Raw genomic sequence first — 12,485 nt, 5'->3', positions numbered from 1 at the left:
AAGAGGTGAATAATGGGAAGGATTAGGAAAGCTTCATGGAAAATGTACACCTAAGGTAAGATTTGGTAGAGAATAAGACTCCTGAGAGTCAGAATTCATTTTATCCCAGGAAAGTTAGCATTTTAAGAGGACCCTAGAATGGGATCACATGTCCTTTTCTGTCCTAGAAATGACTTCATAATGGTAGAACTCCAAGAAGTGAGACCATATAATCATAGATTTAGAACAAGAAAGAGCCTTACAGATCATCAAATCCAACTTTCTCTGTTTTACAGATAAAGAAACTAAGGCACAGAGAGGTTAAGTAACTTTCCTGGGATCACATGGCTATTATCTATGGCAGGAGATAAGCCCAGGTACTCCTGACTCCAAGTTCAGTGTCTTATCCACTGTACCATACTTTCAATGGGAGAAATATTTTAGAGGCTGAAGGTTCTTTCCGAAAAGGTAACTTCTGTAAAACGTGATTTAAGATCGGCTTGGAGTCTTACCTAAAACTTTGACTAATCACCAAATCTGTCTATTTTTGCTGTATCTCTTCAAGTTCTGGGTCTTGGTATAGCCTGCTCTCAAGGAAAATGTTCTGAACTCAAGGGACAATGTGAGGGCAGAGTGAGCAATTGTTAGTAGTAAGGCAATTCAGACATCTTCTTACAACCAGCATCAGCTTAACACGCAGAATTCTTATGTCCCTTTCACATTTTCCAAGTTTCACACTCAGCTAAACCAGTCTAGCCTTCAGGGAGGGAATGCAATGTTGACCTCAAAGACTAGAAGACCTTCAGGCCCTGCCTGTAGCCCATAATTGTAGAAACCTGGGAAAATAAGTCACTTAACCTCTTTCAGTCCACTCCATCCCCACTACATGCTCTAAGATTATAAAGTGCATTAATAGATGGAGTTCACTGAACCAAAAGAATTACAGGTCCTGACAAACCAACAAAAGTCTTCAGTTAATATCATGCATTTGCACTGAGATTTGTGCCAAAGAAAATAAGTGCTAGAAGGAAGGCATCTCTGAACACTGACTTTTAGAAGAGGAAGAGCATGACAGGTCTAGTCAATCCCCCTCACTTAAAAACTTTCAAAGTGTTTTCTCTCCCTTCACCTGATTACAAGATAACATATTATTATAAAAGGTTACAATTATACATGTTTACAATTCTATTCCTACCACTGAAAAGCAACCAAAATTTCCAAAATATTTAGTTGACTGGGTGGCAGCTAAGTGGCACAGAGATAGAACATGGACCTGGAGTTAAAAGACCTAAGCTCAAATCCAGCCTCAGACACTTAGCTCTATGATCCTGAGCAAATCATTTAATCGCTGTCAGTCTCAATTTGCTCATTTGTAAAATGGAAATAATAACTCCTCCTTTACAGTGTTTTTGTGAGGACAAAAAGAAATATTTGTAAAGTGCTTTGCAAATTTTAAAGAGCTTTATAAGTGTTAGCTGCTATTGGTGGTGATGGTAGTAGTAACAGTAGTAGTTTCTTATAAAGGACAGCTAGGTATTTCAGTAGATAGATCACCAAACACTCAGGAAGACCTAAGTTCAAATCCAGTCTCAGACACTTTGACTCTGGGCAAAGTCACTTAACCTGTTTGCTTCAGTTTCCTCATTTGTAAAATGAACTGGAAAAGGAAATGATAAACCACTCTAATATCTTTATCAAGACAGCCCCAAATGAAGCCACAAAGTCAGACACAATTAAAACAACTGAACAACAAAACTTATAAATACACAATATTCATATATTCATCATCTGCCTTTCTCTTGTTTCTCCTCTTCATCCTTCTTGACAATTGTGTGTTATTCATGGGTTTTTCCCCCCCTTCTGACTCCTTTATATGTGAATATGCTTCAGTATTCCTACTACTCAGAGACAGGGATTGAATTAAAAGATGTTTAAGGTCTCTTCTAGCTCTAAATGGTATGAAGGCAAGGAAATACACCATACCTATACCATCCTTTGTATATGGAAAAGAACACAATAAAAGGCACATGCCTCTTTTCTGGGAAATAAGCTTCCATCTTGAGTCACACTATTCTCATCAGTCTTTGGCAGATCAGGGGCACTTCTGGAACAGTTGGGAAGCAGTTCTGGCTTGTTGAGGCTGCCAGGAAGGAGAGGGCCCCAGTAACACTCTTGACTATGGGGTAAAGGAGTGATATCTAGTACCTTTTGACCAGGACCCTGAGATCTTACAAATATACTTACAGATTCATAGATACAAAATCCTAGAATGAGAGAGCAGAAGGAACCTCTGAAACCAACTAATGACACTGTCGCATTTAAAAGAGGAGGCTTAGAGAGAAGTCATTTGTTCAAGCAAACATAGCAAGTTAGAAGATTCAGAGCTAAAACCCAGTCCACTGTGCTTTCCAAGACACCATCCTACCTTTAGAAACATACTCATACAATGTGAAGAGGCAGAAAATAGCCAAAGCTACAAAGCATGATACAGTGGAAAGAGCCCTGAATTTGGTACCAGAGGACCTAGATTCAAAGCCTGGGTCTGCTATTTACTACATGTGTGATATGGGGAAGTTACAATTTCTCTGGTTGTAAAATTGGGGGTAGGGGGTGGAGTAGATGGTTTCTAAACATTCCTGCCACCTCTGAATCAATGATCCTATGATATTGAATGGGTGAAAACCACCACCAGCACCAAATGAGCTGGTTGTAAAAGACCACCAAAATGCATTTTCACTGCAGAACTAGGCCCCCTCCAATTCAGTAGCCTCTCTAGAGACAATAGCTGCTCTGAATTATTAAAATCAATTACGAGAAAGAACTCAGACAGACAAGGACTATAATAAAGACTCAAGATAATTCCTACCACTAGGTAATAGCTCCTTAGAGAATTTTGGAAGATGACAGGCATCTTCTGAAAAAGAAAATGCCATTTCCCTAGATTCATGGAGTGGGAAGAAAAAGAAGCATTACTGCTAGGAAAAAAAATGGAAATCTTTATTTTTCTATCCTGTCTCATCTCCTTTGCCTTATTCCTTTCATATTTTCTCAAGAAAAAAGTGGGAGCCATCTACCTTAAGTCTAGATTCAGGCAAATGGCAACAAGGCCCAACCCTTGATATTTCCTAGTCAGGGAACTCAGTCCTTAAGAAGAGGGGCTTAACTAGAAAAAGGGATTAGTGCAAGATGAACAGAGTTCCTACAGTTACAGTCATAAACACCTAATTATTCCCTGTTCATAATTTAGATACCTAGCAAATATATTGGCAATCATACCTCTTTTTATTTTATGTCCTGCCTGAAATTTGTAATCATGGTCAAACAAAGTTACCTTTTTCAAGGAATCTGTAATAATTTTTACATATAGTAGAAGACATCTTGCTGGAAGAGAGCTTTTAAGGAAGCATTTTACTCACTGAATAAAAAAAAATTTATAATCAACAAACAAAAATGGGGAAGTGAGTAAACACTAGTTAAACACTCTGGGCCAGACACTGTACTAAACACTATATATAGGTATTATCTAATCTTATAAGCATAGTCTCTGTATTTTTTTGGTAAGTGTGATGATAAAGTCTAAAATACAATATTACTCGAGAAAGCCAACCTGTTCCCTAATATCTTCCTCAACGATGACTTGGATATATATTTAGATTATACTCCTAAGGTCATATTGATGGCAAAGTAGACATATAGGTTGGCAGTTTTTTATTTTCTCTTTGTTGCCTCTGTTCAGTCTCAATAAGATCTGTGTTATTTTTTGCATTCATTCCTTTTGAATCTTGTTTTCTCCTTCAGATACCCTGGAAATGAATCCCTTAAAATCTTTATGTAGAAAAAACCATGAGATAACTAGTAAAAGTCCTTATGCTCTACTATTAGTTTCCTCATGATGTCAGAAGAAAGCAAGTAAAGTCTCCAGTGGTTAACCAAAAGGAGAACATGGACAAGAGTAGAAAAAATCCATTGAGATTGAGGGATCACCATCTGAGCAGAATTTCAACTAATAAAATAATAGAAGGGAACTTAGAGATCATTTAGTTCCAATCAGTTTTCAGACAGGAAAATGAATAGGTTAAAGAGTCTTATCCACCATCACTTTGTGGCAGAAATGGAACAAAAATCTGGGTCTCCTGGCTCTAAATCTAGTGTTCTTTCCCTTATATCCTCTTGTTTCTCATTGTATAGCTGTGTTATCTCCTTCAGCAATAAATTCTTTAAAGATGGTGACATTTTATGTATGTTTCTATATACAAAATGGTGTCCAACACCTAGGCACAAAATGACAACTTATGTAGTACTTCACCTTTCCCCTATCCAAATCACCTTTTCATCCATTATTTCTTTTTTGTTCAATCATTTTTAGTTGTGTCTGACTCTTCATGACCCAATTTGGTATTTTCTTGCGAGAGATACTGGAGTAGTTTGCCATCTCCTTCTTTAACTCATCTTATAGATGAGATGAACAAGGTTAAGTGAATTGCCATGGGTATTATTTCAAGTAAGTATCTCAGGCTAGATTTGAACTCAGGAAGATGAGTCTTCCTGACTCCAGGCCTGACACACTATCTACTGTATCACCTAGCTGTCCACTATTTCCTTAAAATCCTAGTGAAATAGACAGGCATGAACCTTACTAGATAAGGAAACAAGGAAAAAAGGAAATAAACATTTATTAAGTACCTACTATGGGCCAGACACTGTACTAAGCCCTTTATAAATATCATCTCATTTGATCTTCACAAAAACAAAAAAAAATGGTGCTATTACTATCCCCATTTTACAGTTGAGGTACAGGCATTAAGTGATTTGCCCAGGGTCATATAGCTTTTAAGTATCTATGGTTGGATTTGAACTCAGATCTTCCTGACTCTAGGCTCAGCACTCTTTACCACCTAGTTGCCTTAGATAAGATATCTAAAGAACTATGTTATAAATTCTATGAGGTCAAGGACCATGTAGTATTTATATCTGTATCCCACCCCCATTGCCTTGAACCATATTCCATGTATAATAAATGTTAAACAAAAATACATTCAGATGACATGAAAAAAGGAATTGACTTGGAACAAGATCATTCCAGTGCAATTTCACATTTCTTAATTATCTACTATATGAAGAAAGAAGAGAATACAACATGTACATCAGTAAATAAACCAAGGAGATTTCTTCAGGAAGACGAGGACAACAATAATTAGGGAGATAAGCAAAGGCTTCCCAAAGAAAGTGGCACCTGAGATTAGTTCTGAAGAAAGCTAGGGATTCAGAGAATTCTTTCTAGAAGTTTGGCTATGAAAGGAAAAAAAGACAGTAACACAGCTTGAGAAAGGATGGTATTGTTAAGTGAAGGGTTTGTTGTTGTTGGGTTATTTTTTTTTAATGGGGAAGCCAGACATTTTTTGTAGGGAACTGGGAAGTAGCCAATGCATGAGGAGAGTTTGAAGATCAAAGAAAAAGGGAATGATCAAAGGGGCAAGCTCCCAAAGGAGAAGAGGATCAAAGACCAAAGTAGGAGGATTGGCCTTAACAAGAAGGACTACCTTTCCATCAGAGAGAGGAGTAAAAAAAAAGAATGAGGTAGGAAAGAGATCATATGGCTAGTAGCTACAACTCAGTGTGGCTCCTTTTTGCCTCTTCAGTCAAATACAATCTCCTCTATTTAGTATTTAAAGATAAGAACAACCTGATTTCATCCTATCTTTCCAAGCTTATTATGTATCATTTCCCTTCATACTCTCCAGTCTAGCTAGGCTGGCCTTCTTTCTGTTCTCCATACAACACTCTCTCTCAACTCTATACCTTTGGAAAAGCAGCTCCCCATGGCTGAAAGGTACTCCCTCCTTACATCCACCTTAGAATCTTTAGTGTTCTTCAAGACTAAGCTCAAGTGCCTACTTCTAAATGACAACTTTCCTGATTTCCCAGCTATTAGTGCCTCCCACTTCCCCATTATCTGGTATTTATTGTGTCTTTGTATATAGATAATATATAGGTATGTTTTCTCCCTTGATAGAATATAAGTTCCTTGAGATCAAGAGATGATTTCATTTTTAGCTTTATTTCTCTAGACTATAGTGCAGTGTATCATAACAGTCAGTGCTTAATACCTAATTGACTGATAAACATCTAGAAGTCAAACAAAGAGAGAATTATCTATTCTGTTTCCACTGACTCTTACCTCTATCCTTCCCTCTCCTATCCTAGTGCCATCTCCAAGGTGTAGGTCCTCATTAATACCTACCTAGCCTAGTAGGGTTTCCTGTCTTTCTCCCTTCTCCAATTATCCTTCATATGCTGCCAGACGAATATTCCTCATACAAATATCTAAGTAGATCCTTCCTCTGTTCAAAAATCCTCAGATGTTCTAACTCCAAGTCTAAGACTATTTCAACTCAATGAAGACTTGCTTGTCTTTATGAGAGTTAGGAGGATGTAATTCCTTCAAAGGGATAGTATATATTCAATGAACTCAGTTCCAATGGATTTAATAGCAACAAGGAAGAGCTACCAGCTCCTTGCCATCTGAAAACATATTCCTGACTGTTGGTTTGTGATTTATATTTCATCAGCCAACCCTCCCCAAATATGTACATAGATAATTAGTTCTAAATATTTAAAGGGAGCTTTTCCAACCATTCCTCTCTATGCAGGCAACACATCATTGAAACAGCAAGTCCTCACAGAAGGAACACAACCAAACACACCAACAACTTTGACAAGATTTATGTCCTGGAACATGTGGGCACTGTATGATTTATAGCATTCCATAGCAGCCCCAGGAGAGAAGGAAAAGTTTCATCTTCCCCCACTAAAAATGTATAATAATCATCCTTATTGTTCCATATTTAAATAATAGCCACCAGAACACAGTAAGCTACCAAGCTGCCTCCTGTCCCCTCAGAGGAATAACTCAAATTGTACATGCCAACTTAAGCAATTAATTTTTTCTTTTAAAAATATTTTATTGATATCTTTTGTTTTTATGTCATCTTTATTTCTAAAGATAGCTTTCTTCTCTTCCTCTGTCCAAATAGCCATCCCTTACAATAAAGAATAAAAAAGAAGAGAGAAAAAACAGTTTGGCAAAACTTACCAACCTATCAACAAAATTTGACAATATTCTATACCTTTAGTCCCCCACTTTACCTCTAGTCCTCTGCTTTAACAAAAGACAGGAGTGGATCCATTGAGAAAAACCTTTAAAATGCATAGAAAATTCTGAAAATAACTTTTCAAAAAGAGAGCAGTAAAATTAGCTTCAAAGAAGCTAATACTTCAAAGAAGAGATCAGCATGAACATGGGGAAAGTGTCTCATCACTGAAAGCATTATGATGTAAACAATTCAGAATCTGCTACTGCTTTCTCTTTCCTGGTGGGCAGAGGATCATTACTTTGCCCAACCTCTGCTTTTCTCTGGTATCTTCAAAAGGCAGCTAGTTGTTGTAGTGGATAGAGTGCTAAATTTGGAGTTAGAACAACCTGAATTCAAATCTAGTCTCAGACTAGCATATAAATCATAGGCAAGTCACTTAATGTTGGTCTGACTCAATTTCCTTATCTGTAAAATGGAGAAAATGATAATAATAACACCTGCCTCTCAGAATTGTCATGAGGGTCAAATGAGGTAATATTTGTAAAATGCTTTGCAAAACGTAAAGCTTCATGTAAATGCCAGTTATTATTATTATTATTATGCACACTTTTATTACTCATGGAAGGCTCCACTGGGCCTAGGGCAAGTGCCAATTGAATCACAAACTCAGAATTGAAAGGGATATTGGATATTATCAACAAGAATGGGTAAGATTAATAAGTGTTGTTTACTGTCATTTATCATGAAAAAGGAGAAAGAAAGAAGGGCCCTTCAGTAAGGATGAGGAACAAAGCTTTGGGAGGGTGAGGATGCTAGAGAGGAAACTGATAGGGAATGGGTGAGGATCATGGTTGCTCAAGGGAATCTCCATCATTCTGATGAGAGGTGAGAACTGAGGCTGCTTGACCAGAGTAGATGACTACTTCAACCAGGTCAAGGAATTGAGTTGGAAAATTTCCTACCCCCTCCTTCAGATTCTACCATCTTAAGTGGAGATTGCAACTTAATCTGCTCTGAGTCACTGCAATATTACAGTCCTTCCATTACTACCAAGTCTTTAATGGGTAGGAACCTTAATTAACACCAAGACTTCTACCCTAGCATATATTTCACCCTTTGCCATTAATTTTCCTGTAGAGGAGGAGAGAAGGAAAGGTTCTAATTCCAGCCTCTAACATTTACTAAGTATATTACCTTAGTCTTCCCATCTATAAAAGGGGAACAATAATGCTTTCAGCATTTACCTTATCAGGCTTATAAGGATCAAATGAGAATGCATAAGACAAACACTTTGCAAACCTTTCAACACTAGCTATTATTGTAGGGCCATAGGGATCTCAATAGAATCTGAGAAGGGGAAAGGTCCTTAGAACATAGAATGTTAGAGCTCAAATGGTTCTTAGTGGTCCAATTCAATTCATTTCACAGGTAATAAAAGAAAGGCATAATGATACAGTGAAGATAACAGTACTTGGAATCAGGAAACCCCAAGCACTAGACAAAGTCAGAGATCTGTTTAGAGTCCAACTCAGATAGACACACATTACCCCTATGACCTGATTGAGCCCCTTTCCTCTCTGGGTCTCAGGTTCCTCATTTGTAAAATGAAGAAGTCACTCTTGAGGACTTCTAAAATCGTTTTCCTTTCAGCTCTAAATCTAAGATCCTATGATTCTAACAACTAGCTATTCAACTAGTGTAGATAAGTCAAGCAGGCAGCATGGCAACACTGGAAAAAGCAAAAGCTTTGGGCAAAATGACTTAATTACCTTAAGGTAATACCTTAAAGTAATAAGGGACAGAGATCAGGATAATAATATTCACTCTCCTTGCCTGGAAAAGGTCCCATTAGAAATCTATAAAACCATGGTATGCTATAGAAATGTAAGCTTGTCACTGGTCCCCAGGTCATAGGCCACTCAATGTCCAGGAAAGTACCTCAGAACACTAGAAGTTTTTATTCCCCATTCTCTTTCTTGTCTAGTGTATTTCTTTACAGCAGCAAACTAAAATCTTCTGCCAACCTATTAGAGTTGCTGGGGCGACAAGACAACACTGAACTGATAAATGGAAGTATGAAAATTCAATTCTACAAATCTCACACTAGTGCCCTACTCAGACCATAAAACAAATGTAACTGCTCCCCAAGTAAAGGCCCAAACACAGCCTCACCAAGCAAGAATGGCTCACCTGAATGTGGGAACCTGCTCCAACATCAGTGCCCTAAGGTACCACCTTCCAATAAGCTTGACTAGCTATTCACCAGCCAAGCACCAGTCAAGCAGGGAGTCAAACATCAGCAACCATGATGCAAAGCCAAGTCCATACCCTCTTAAGGGTCTCCCAGGAGTAACAAGAGAGGTCAAGAAAGAAATCTAACAGCAAAGAACAAGGCAATGATGTCTATTTCCCAGCCATTGGCTCTTGAGAAGAAATGACATTAAAAGTAGCAATCACAGGTTTTAACCTGGATAGAATTTTGACATTATTTAATCTAATCTCCTCCTTAAATCCAAGAGGAAACTGAGTCCTAGAATGGGGCAGTGACTTCCTCAAATTCATAAATGAGATAAATAACAAACAGGATTGAAAGATGTTCATCCAGGCTCTTTCCACTAGACCAAATGTCAGTGACTACTTCTTATCTTGGGGACTCTCTGGTCTCTCTATATGTGTATATTTTGTTTCCCCTGAAAGAATATAAGCACCATGAGTGAAGGAACTATTCGGATGTTTGTCTTTTCATCCTCAGTGCCCAGCACATAGTAGGTACTTCAAAAATGATTAACTATTTGTTTGAAAGCATAAAGCTGAGACATCACAGAATTCAAGCCTCAAATCTTCCTAGAGCATATGAATTCAGAGCAATATGGATAGAGCTCCCTTTTTACAATGTATCTCCCCTACTGTAAAGAGCACTGGAATTGGAGTCAGAAAACTTGCAGACCCTGAGATTCTTTTTTAAATTAAATTTTATTTTATTTTCAGATTCATATATTCTCCCTCCTACTCTCCCTATAATTGAGTTGATGAGATTTCCTAAATCTGTAGTTTCCTTTCTCTGAGGTTCAGTTGGCCTTTTCTTATGTAACAAAGGGGTTTACCTAGATGGTCTCTAAGGTCTCTCCCAGCTCTATTAGTCTATGTTCTGCTCAGTTATAATATCTATAGCCCACTAAGCCCATAGTCTGCCATTAATAATTAATAACATTTCCTGATATTAATGAAATTGATCTTACCTTGAAGGAGCTTACATGTTCTTGGGGGAAAACAACACACACATCAATAAATAAGTATTAAAAGAAAATAATAGGTAGATTGAGAACCAGTCCTAGAGATGGAGGTCCTGGGTTCAAATTTGTCCCACACACTTCCTAGCAAGTCACTTAACCTCCATTGCCTAGCCCTTACTGCTCTTACGCCTTGGAACAAATATACAATATTGACTCTAAAAAGAAAGGTAAGAGTTTAAAAAAAATAATAATAAAGTAAATTGGGAAGGTAAGAATACATGAATAATGTTGAAGAGTAGGATCAGGAAAGATCCATTGGAGATGGTCTTTGAGCCTTGGAATTAGGGGTTCCAAGAAGAGATAAGAAGGAAGAGCATTCCAAGCAAAAGAGTCAAAGTAAAGACACAGAGGCAGAACATGGAATGTTCTGGGAATGCATAAAGATCTGATGAACTGAGTTGGATGTATCTGAGATAGTTGATGTATATATGTGCATATATATGTATGTGTATGAGAGAGCTATTAAGAGAGACAAAAAAAGAGACAGAGACAGTCAGAGACAGACAGGCATATACATGTACACAAACAGAAATTTCAACCTTAAAGAAACCCTAGTTTATTATAATTAGATAAAATCAGAGCTGAGATCCTGGGGCTTTCCCAACACCATCTTTATTGATTTGTCATAGATAAAGCACACTAGAACTAGAAAGAAAGACCTTTGGGATATGGTAAATAGGAGGTTAGAGCTGAAAGGAGATCATAAGAGTCATTTAATCCCACCCCGTTTGATTGATGAGGAAACCAAGGCCTGGTGAAAGAGTGACTTGTTGAAGAACACATACCTGTAAGAGGCAGGTCCAAGGGGGCAGCTGGGTAGCTCAGTGGATTGAGAACCAGGCCTAGAGACGGGAGGTCCTAGGTATGCATTCCCTAGGCTAAACAAATTGTGGTATCAGATGATGATAGAATACTATTGTGCTGAAAGGAGTAATGAACTGGAGGAATTCCATGTGAACTATCCTCCAGGAATGATGCAGGGTGAAAGGAGCAGAACCAGGAGAATGTTGTACACAGAGACTGAAACACTGTGGTACAATCAAATGTAATGGACTTCTCTACTAGCAGCAATGCAATGATCCAAGACAATTCTGAGTGACTTATGAGAAAGAACTCTACCCACATCCAGAGAAAGAACTGTGGGAGTAGAAACATGGAAGAAAAACATTTCCTTGATCACATGGTTCAATGAGGATATATATGATTGGGGATGATGATTTTAAATGATCACTCTATTGCAAATAATAATATGGAAATAGGTTTTGAACAATGATGCATGTAAAACCCAGTGAAATTACTCTTTGGCTCCAGGAAAGGGGAGGTAGGAGGGGAGGGAAAGAACAGGAATCATGTAATTATGGAAAAATATTCTAAATTAAGTAAATATAAAAGAACAATATTCCCAAATTTCTCAGTTTCCAAACACACGCGCACACACGCGCGCGCGCGCGCGCGCGCACACACACACACACACACACAACCTCCTTAAATCTGGGGCTTATGTTGGGATCAGAGCTGGGGAAAGGCTGTAGTTGCTGTTACTGACTGTTTAATCACTGGATTATTGACACTGAATATCCCCAAGCTTGGCTCTCTGAGTTTGACCCCAATCATTCAACTTCCCAGCACCTTGCCACCATTAGAAAACTTAGCTGGTGAGATCTAACTTAGCTCAGCAATACAGGAAAAAAATGCCTTTATGGGGAGTTAAGAGATGTATACTCCCAGTCTTTGACCTGTCTCTCTTTTTTTTTTTAATACCCTTACCTTCTGTCTTGGAATCAATACTGTGTTTTGGCTCCAAGGCAGAAGAGTGGTAAGGGCTAGGCAATGGGGGTCAAGTGACTTGCCCAGGGTCACACAGCTGGGAAGTGTCTGAGGCCAGATTTGAACCTAGGACCTCCTGCCTCTAGGCCTGTTTCTCAATCCACTGAGCTACCCAGCTGCCCCCTTGGACCTGCCTCTTACAGGTATGTGTTCTTCAACAAGTCACTCTTTCACCAGGCCTTGGTTTCCTCATCAATCAAACGGGGTGGGATTAAATGACTCTTATGATCTCCTTTCAGCTCTAACCTCCTATTTACCATATCCCAAAGGTCTTTCTTTCTAGTTCTAGTGT

At 38.3% G+C, this 12,485-nt stretch overlaps 1 protein-coding gene across 16 annotated transcripts in view; it reads right to left on the bottom strand.

The window, feature by feature from the left end:
• The window catches only part of DAB2IP (DAB2 interacting protein), a 332,379-nt gene that overhangs the window by 271,321 nt on the left and 48,573 nt on the right, over positions 1-12,485 (bottom strand). The window contains exon 1 of one of the 16 annotated variants that reach the window (XM_016422241.2): positions 7,126-11,737. The exons of the other annotated variants lie outside the window; for them this stretch is intronic. Within the exon in view, the coding sequence (XP_016277727.1) occupies positions 7,126-7,189 (64 nt within the window). The 5' untranslated portion in view covers positions 7,190-11,737. Of the gene's footprint in view, positions 1-7,125; positions 11,738-12,485 lie in introns of those variants that run through there. 16 annotated transcript variants of the gene reach the window in all.

This window comes from Monodelphis domestica, chromosome 1 (genome assembly GCF_027887165.1).
Source record: "Monodelphis domestica isolate mMonDom1 chromosome 1, mMonDom1.pri, whole genome shotgun sequence".
Lineage (NCBI taxonomy): Eukaryota > Metazoa > Chordata > Mammalia > Didelphimorphia > Didelphidae > Monodelphis > Monodelphis domestica.
Note: the sequence above shows the minus strand (reverse complement) of the source record. Positions and strands in the feature narration are given on the sequence as shown.